The 8222-nt window shown below is 34.5% G+C and overlaps 1 protein-coding gene across 1 annotated transcript; it reads left to right on the top strand.

Moving 5' to 3' along the window:
* Positions 1-5415: 5415 nt before the first annotated feature.
* LOC131876103 (glutathione synthetase, chloroplastic-like) lies at positions 5416-7013 on the top strand. The gene is made up of 2 exons (XM_059220891.1): positions 5416-6621; positions 6868-7013. Exon 1 carries the CDS (start codon positions 5599-5601, stop codon positions 6601-6603), a length of 1005 nt encoding a protein of 334 aa, XP_059076874.1. The 5' UTR covers positions 5416-5598; the 3' UTR covers positions 6604-6621; positions 6868-7013.
* The last annotated feature ends 1209 nt before the right edge of the window (positions 7014-8222 follow it).

Genomic DNA, 8222 nt, shown 5'->3' with positions numbered 1-8222 from the left:
TTTGAAGGGTAGGAAAAGTCATTAATTTCCCTCGTGCTAATTCCTGGGCTTGTGTCTTTGAAACCACTCATTTTCTTGTTAGCATTAGTTTATGCTGATAGATTTTCAAATGCTCTGGCACTATCTGACAACGAATGTTAGATCTAGATAGAGGTGTTTAGGACGAATGGTAGATAGAGGTGTTCAGGACGAATGGTAGATAAGTAGATGTACTGTTTACGATGAATGATAGATGATGTGTTCGATGATGAATTTTTGTATAAAGATTTTAATCGAAGAGCTGATATCGAGAAGAATTTTTTATGGTTTAGGATGAGGACGAATTGTACATAAGTAGATGTACTGTTTACGATGAATGATAGATGATGTGTTTGATGATGAATTTCTGTATAAAGATTTTAATCAAAGAGTTGATATCAAGAAGAACTTGAAGATGGCTTAGGATCATTTTAGATGGTTGATCTTATAGATATCGTTAAAAAAATTTATTCATTGTCAAAATAATGTACTTTTAGACTAATCGAAGAGCTGATATAGAAAAGAATTTGAAGATAGTTTAGGATCATCTTAGACAGTTGATCTTGTAGACATCATTAAAAAATTTAGAGCTGGTATCAAAAAGCATCTGAAGATGTTTTAGGATAGAATATCTGATCTCTTAGACTGTCTTGTAGAATCATAAAAAAAAAAATCATTCATTATAAAGATAAATGCTTATCTGATGACACTGCAATAAGCAACATATTAAGCCTAGAGAATGTCAGTCAACTTTGAGTGTTTAATACTTTTGAGCTTAGAAATTATCTATGCTCTCAGAATGAGTATAAAAACAGATTCTTATTCGAAAATTTGAGCTTAGAAATTATCTATGCTCTCAGAATGAGTATAAAAACAGATTCTTATTCGAAAAAGAAAGGCAATATCATTATATGACTGATAGATTTGCTCTTACAGTTTTCAGACAGCTTAAATCTCACACACTAAGCTTTGACTTCTAGACTTAAAAGTGTTAAACACTCAAAATTAATTGACATTCTCTAAACCGACCAGACGGTATTTAGCTATCAATTGAATGGCAGATATGTTTTTGATGAATGTTAGATAATGTGTTTAGCAAGGAATGATAGATACCACTTGGAAATTTTGTTAAAATGGGACATCTGTGCTGTCAAAATAAGCATAAAAACAGATCATGTCCTTGTCTAGAAAGGCAATAAAAAGAGTAATGAATTGCATTGATGGTTGTTTTGGGGGAGTTGTATTGGTCATTTTGAATAACAGACCAATCAATTTTAATTTCCCTATTTAATATTAATAAAATAATCTTTATTATCATCAAAAATAATAATAATTTATTCTGGAGGGAACCACCTAAGTTTAATATAGGTCAAAGAATAAAAATAATTTATTGTGCAGTCAACCACCTAAATCTAATATAGGTCAAATAATAATAATTTATTGTGGAGTCAACTACCTAAATCTAATGAAATTAATTAGCATAGCTTTCATGCAAGTTAGATTTTAAGTACTTTAATGCACATGTTATAACAAGATATGAGCCTCAAAACTAAACCCTTGTGATCTTTAAAAAAATATTAATCTTAATTTTAAAATATTTATTAATAAATCATTTTTTATATTTTATGGTATTTTTAAAGAATAATAGTTCTTCATAATGCATAATTTGATTTACAACTAAGATCTTTATAGAGTTTCTTAAATATAGATCATGAACATTGATATCTAAAGTGTACGTATGTTTTAAATTTATTTTTATATTATTATTTTTAATTGATAATTATTATGAATCAAAATAATAATACATTTTTTTATACATCCATATGTTTTTCAATAAGAACATCGTTATCGATGCAATTATATTTTCTAATTTTTTCCATACTTTTTTATTTTTCCATGTCTTTCAAACATAGGTCTTTGTGTGGTGTAAAAAGTTCATGTTGATTAGAAAATTAATGTAACAAGCTTTCAATGAAGGAAATTTTAAGAAAATATAATACAACTTACAACTCGCATATAAAAAAATGCTAAACATTGCATGAACAATTTTCTTTTAACATTTTAAATTATTTAAACAAAAGATATCAAGTAATTATACGTATCAACTAAATGAAAATTACATGAAACAAAGAAGCTAACTTACTCTTTATTCTATCATAAACATCATACAATAATTAAGCAAGAAGGGTATATAGTTTGCAGAAGTGTGCTTTCCAATCTTGAATTCTTTCAAGTCTTGGCTTAATTTGCATGAGGGAGAGCATCATCAAGGTACTTTTCCTCCAACCATGTAGACCTGGCAATCCCCCACACATCTTCCTTACAAAAGTGGCCTTACCATTCACGAGGGTACATACACAAGAATAGGTCTAATTGTCATCTAAGCCTAGTGTTTAGAAACCTACACAACTCTAGTTGATCACACACAATAGGTACCTCCTAACTAGTATGACCTTCCTACTAGAATGCATTTCGACAATTTCCTAGGTGCAATGTATCTGGCATTTGTATGAAGATTGCATTAATTAAATGTTATGTTGTCATTGATGTCAATTAACTGGTACTGATATTGTTATAATGTTCTTTTGTAACCGGTAGGAAGAGCTAGTGAAGGGAACTGTAACCGATAGGTAAGTTTGTGGAGTGAACCGGTATTGCTAAGTATTGGAGACTTGAACCGGTAAATCCTACCTGTTGATTTGATAAACCCTAACCGATTAAGTTTGGTGAATTGGTTGTATTGGTTTATGATCTGATGATGAGCGGTAATGATTATGACACGTATGCATATTGTATAAAGAGAGTTTCAAAGTGATTTTGGTGCATTGAGATAACGGTTTTTATCTTGGGAATGAGCAAGTATATTGCATGTAATGCAAAGCGCGTGATGAATTACTAAGTTCGATGGAGCGGTGATCAAGAATCGGTCGAGGCTTTCTTGAATGATGTGTAGAGATTGTTATGTAATCCAACGGTCATACTTGAACCGACTTGTTTGTAATCTCTATGAGATAATTAGGCTTTTGTTGTGTTACCGACCTAATGATTTGTTTATAAGGTTGATGAGTTGTTTTGTTTAAGAGTTGGCAAAGTTTCAGTTAAGTGTGTGGTTGTCGAACCAGATGATGTATCTGCAGTTTGAGTAAAGGCAGATAGGAGCATGAAAAGGATTTGAACAAGCAAGTGTAGTGCTATTCAAACATATCAAAACCCCTATTGTTTTCTAACAATTACAGCAAATTGAAATCCCCTAACTGGGTACGCTCTAACAAGATTAGTGTTATTCAAATCCTCTAACCAGGTGGTCCATTAGCTTGGATTTCAAATCCTCTTCCAAGGTTACTCCTCATAGGGTATTGCTTCTAACAAGGCATTACAATCAATCCCTTAACCGGGTGGTCCCTAACAGGATCTATTCTTAATAGGACTTTTTGTAAAGCTTTAACATGCTTGGCTCCTAACAAGATGAACTTCAAATAGTTATCTTGTGAGTCTCATCTCACCATGGTTTTTCCCATTTGGGTTTCCACGTCAAAATATTGTGTTAAGTGGTGAATGTTTTTGTGGTTTTTTTTGCTATGGTTGATTTACTTAACTACTTAATCCACTTTGATAAGTCATGATAACCGGCAGCAATATGAAATGAGGTTTTACTTATGTTAGTAAAAGTATTTGGATGTTTGTGAGTTTCAAGTTGTTTACTGTTAATCTATTGTAACAGTCAACTGGTTAAACTTGACAGTGATAAATTGCATTTATAGTTCAGTGGTTTAACTTGTCAGTTTAGAGTTTGCTTTGAGAGGTTGTTTTTGAGATTGGTGAAAGTTTATATCAGTTTTCCTATCTACTGATTCACGCCCCCCCCCCCTCTCAATAGCTGATTGGATCCTTATTCTTTCATCATACCATCAATTGGTATAAGAGCATCTCAGGTCCTCTAAGGTCTAAGCCTAACAGCTTGAGGTAAAGATCTTGTAGAACATGATGAAGAAGGAAGGTCTGAAGTTTAATAGAGAGAATTATAGAATATGGAGTGATAGAATGAAAATTTATGTCAAGAGTCTAGGAAATCAATAATGGGAACATGTTGGTACTCAATATGTTGCACCTAGTGGGATTATGACTGATGATCAAAAGAAATACCAACAAGAAAACAATCAAGCACTAGAGGCTATTATCGGTTCTTTGTCTGATTCAGAGTATGTAGATGTCCATGGTCTAGAGACTACATATGAGGTATGGAAGAAACTGTTATCTAAAATTTCATTACCCATGTAATGAAAGCCAAAGGATGCATATTTATCAAATGATTGCATTTACAAAAGGTACATTGCAGTGTTTAAAAGGAAGAAAGGGCGTATTTTTCATTTGTATTGAACAATGATAGATTACAAATTGAGTTCATGCATCTGAAGCATATTTATATACACTGAGTTTCTTAAAACCTCACACAAGTCGTGAGCTTAGCATTTCTATCTTTCCTACATATCCAAAACAAAAAAGGATAGAATCAAATAATGAGTGTGAGGATAACCAGTCATTGCCTTGGGTTGCTTTGACTAGTTATTGGCTGCTCCGTTGCCCTTATGAATGTTTTCTCGATCTTCAGACTTTGAAAAACTCCTACTTTCCTGCACAAACAAGAAGAGGTGTTAGATCCAACCGATCTAAGGAATGAAAGATTATCCTACAACATATCATTTATTATAGCCTATCATATTTCTGTTTTGAGAGGGCGGGAAAGATAAAGACAAATCACTGCTTCAGGAAAAACAAACACTTATGCTAATGTGTTTGTTTCATGTGCAGATAATTAGTTACTCTAATTAGCATGTGCCCCTGACCGAGGCTCCCTTCGGGTATGAGCCCGACATACCCTTTAGAGTAACTAATCTCAGAATATCAAGTGGAATGATGAAGAAAACAACTGAAGTATCAAAGGGACATGTTTGTTTTAAATATGAAACCTTTTACTTTACTATCCATGATGTGCATAAAAGAAGATATTAATGAATAAACTGTTTTAAGGGACATATTATTTCAATGTGAAACCTTACAGTATTTAAAAAGGGTCAATACCACATCGTGAAGATAAACAATTCAATGCAGCAAGTTGGTAAAGAAATAGAGTATTTGAGTTTTAAATGCATGTTCAAACAGTGAACTTCAATGAAATCAGAATCAACTGGTAATGAAATGAGTGTCACGAGCCCGTGCTCGAACTTCATTTCTACATAAGATCAATCACAGCATGTGCCAAAGTCAGAAATTTAATAAGGATAAAACACAATCTCATCAAAAGGTTGTAAATTTGCTAGTCGAAGGTGTCACTTGGTGTATTATGCTGGCTCTACTCTGCAGTGAAGCTAAAGTTTATATAAGGGAGTTTCGCTGTCAACACAAAGCGGTAGGCAGACGCATAGTAACGAATAACGAATGAATGCTGGTTTAGTGGATTATGGGCGTATAGGGCATTCTATCGGGTCTCACAAATTTTATCCGATTTGCAACATAAAGAGAGAGGGGATTGCTTGACTGCGCGATCCTTACACTCGTGGGAGGCGGACTGTCATTCCAGCTATGGAACAACTCAAGCCCCAGATAATGGCGACAAAGGGCAATGAGAAGCAGTCAGAAGTTGATCCAAACAATGTTATTCCTTCTTTCGAGGTAGCAAAAGAGCTCCTTCCAAATGCCCTTGTGTGGGCTTCTCTACATGGCTTTGTTGTTGGGGACAGGGCTGTACAGAGATCTGGACATATACCAGGTGTTGGCTTGACACATGCTCCATTTTCTCTCTTTCCAGCACCTTTTCCTGAAACTTGTTGGAGTCAGGCCTGTGATTTAGTTCCCTTATTCAACGAACTCGTGGATAGAGTAAGCATGGATGGAATTTTCTTGCAAGAGTCACTATCCGGGACACGGAAGGTTGACGACTTCACTGCTCGACTGTTAGATATCCATTCTAAAACATTGCAAGATAACATAAGACAGGAAATACGCCTTGGTCTACACCGTTCAGATTATATGCTAGATACTGAAACAGGATCATTACTACAGATAGAGCTAAATACGATTTCATCATCTTTTGCTGGACTTGGATGCCTTGTTAGTCAGCTTCACAGGTATTTGATCAAACATTTTGGGGATCAACATTGCTTGGATTTGAAAAGAGTGCCTGAAAATACTACAATGAAGAGATATGTAGAGGCATTAGCCCATGCCTGGAAAGAGTTTAATGACTTAAGTTCTATTGTGCTGGTAGTTGTGCAGCCAGAAGAGCGCAATATGTATGATCAACATTGGATTTGTATGCTCCTAAAAGAATTATATGGGGTGTCAACGGTCCGGAAGACTTTAGCTGAAATTGATGCTAAGGGAGAAATTTTATCAAATGGAAGTCTACAAATAGGACAGCGAGTTGTTGCTGTTGTTTACTTCAGAGCTGGTTGTACACCCATTGATTATCCCTCTGAAGCAGAGTGGAGGGGCAGGCTGATGTTGGAGATGTCTTCTGCCATCAAATGCCCATCAATTTCATATCATCTTGCTGGCTCGAAAAAAGGTTCAGCAGGAGTTGGCTAAACCCAATGTTCTTGAAAGGTTCAATACATGTGTACATAAACTTTCTTCTAATCATACATTGGTTATCAAGGGTGACAATAGTTCCTCTCTTTTGGGTGAGTCTCCCTCATTTGTTGACACTGCCAAGCATAGACTATATGATGGTCTAAGGACTAGAAGAAATCCTTTGAAAAGGACTGATGATTGGACACAGGTGGACAACACAAAAAGAGGAGTGTCCTTATCAAATGGTTGAAGAAAACACACAAACACTTATACTGAGAGATTTATCAATAATAAAGATGATGCACTCAAACTTCGGAAATGCTTTGCTGGATTATGGAGCTTGCATTCCAATGCAAAAATTATACAGGATGCAATCACAATGCCAGAAGCATTTGTTCTTAAGCCATAGCGTGAAGGAGGAGGAAACAATATATATGGTAAAGATGTAAAAAAACAGACACAGCACGTTATTTTTCTGGTAAAAATATATGCAAAATGCAGTGTATGCAAGTTGTAAAAAAATGAACACAGTAAGTTTCCTGGTAAATGTGGTGCGAGCATACTTGTAGAGAAAAAGATTTGCATTTAGAGAGAAGCCCATTGAAAGCCCAGCATTCTTTGTCAATGGCGGCACCAAACCCTCCAGAACTTTCTTCGCTATTCGCACTTTGCAAAATGAAAAATGCGATGGGAATGCAAAACTTTTAGGGTTATAAAAATCCTTTATCATTTTTCATATTCTCCCTCAAGTCCGCTGGGCTTTATTTTGTTCAACATAATAAAAATCAAACATATTTGATAAATAGATGTTTTTTAATATATCAAATATGTTTTACTTTTATTATATTTTTGTTTTCATTTTGGTCCAAAGCTGGTATTTATTTGTAAAAGATATTTAATTACAATGCAATTATAAATTGTAATTGAATATTATTATTTGAAATATCAAAGGTTTATCCATATGCAAGAAAGAGACTAAGTCTTTTGACTTAGTTTTGAAGGAGGAGTTAATTCAGGAGAGATAAGGCTCTCATTGAAGAAGTCTTTTCAGTTTGGAGACATAAGGAGAGCATATAGGATCACGCATAACCACTTGGGAAACATTCAAAAGGAGTTGAGATATTTTTGGAGACAAGAACATTTTTATAGGAACATGAGTTTGTTTGAAACCAAATGGAGCAAATCTAGGGAGGTTGGAGCATTTTTAGGTAAAGGGTCGAAGTTGGACTTTTCCACCATTTTGGGGGGCTTTTATTACTTGGTTAAGTGTTTTGAGGCTGTTTCTGGTGATCTTTTGGGTTGATTATTTATTAAGGAAGACTTTTCCAGGTTTATAGCCTTTTTTGGTGTCTTCTAGACTCCTCTTTTTGAGGCACTTTTCTTGTATCCGACCCAAATCAGTTGGGGGTTTTTGTACTTAGTGCCTAAAGACACTTCATTTGAAAGGAGTTCAGATTTATGCAAGAATAGTGTTTTGAGAGACTTTTTTCTTGTCCTTAGCATTTTCTTTTGCACAGATTCTGTAACTCAGATTTGGAGATATGATATATGAAACAACATCTTTTGGAGCAATTTTCGATGGAATCAAACCTTGTTATCCTTCCATTTTTTTTTGTGTACAAGCATGATTGATG

The sequence above is a fragment of the Cryptomeria japonica genome, chromosome 1 (genome assembly GCF_030272615.1).
Source record: "Cryptomeria japonica chromosome 1, Sugi_1.0, whole genome shotgun sequence".
In the NCBI taxonomy this organism is placed as follows: Eukaryota; Viridiplantae; Streptophyta; class Pinopsida; order Cupressales; family Cupressaceae; genus Cryptomeria; species Cryptomeria japonica.
Note: the sequence above shows the minus strand (reverse complement) of the source record. Positions and strands in the feature narration are given on the sequence as shown.

Bases quoted from the DNA above. Each gene is read 5' to 3' on its own strand.
- LOC131876103 (XM_059220891.1), top strand. From the start codon at position 5,599: ATGGAACAACTCAAGCCCCAGATAATGGCGACAAAGGGCAATGAGAAG.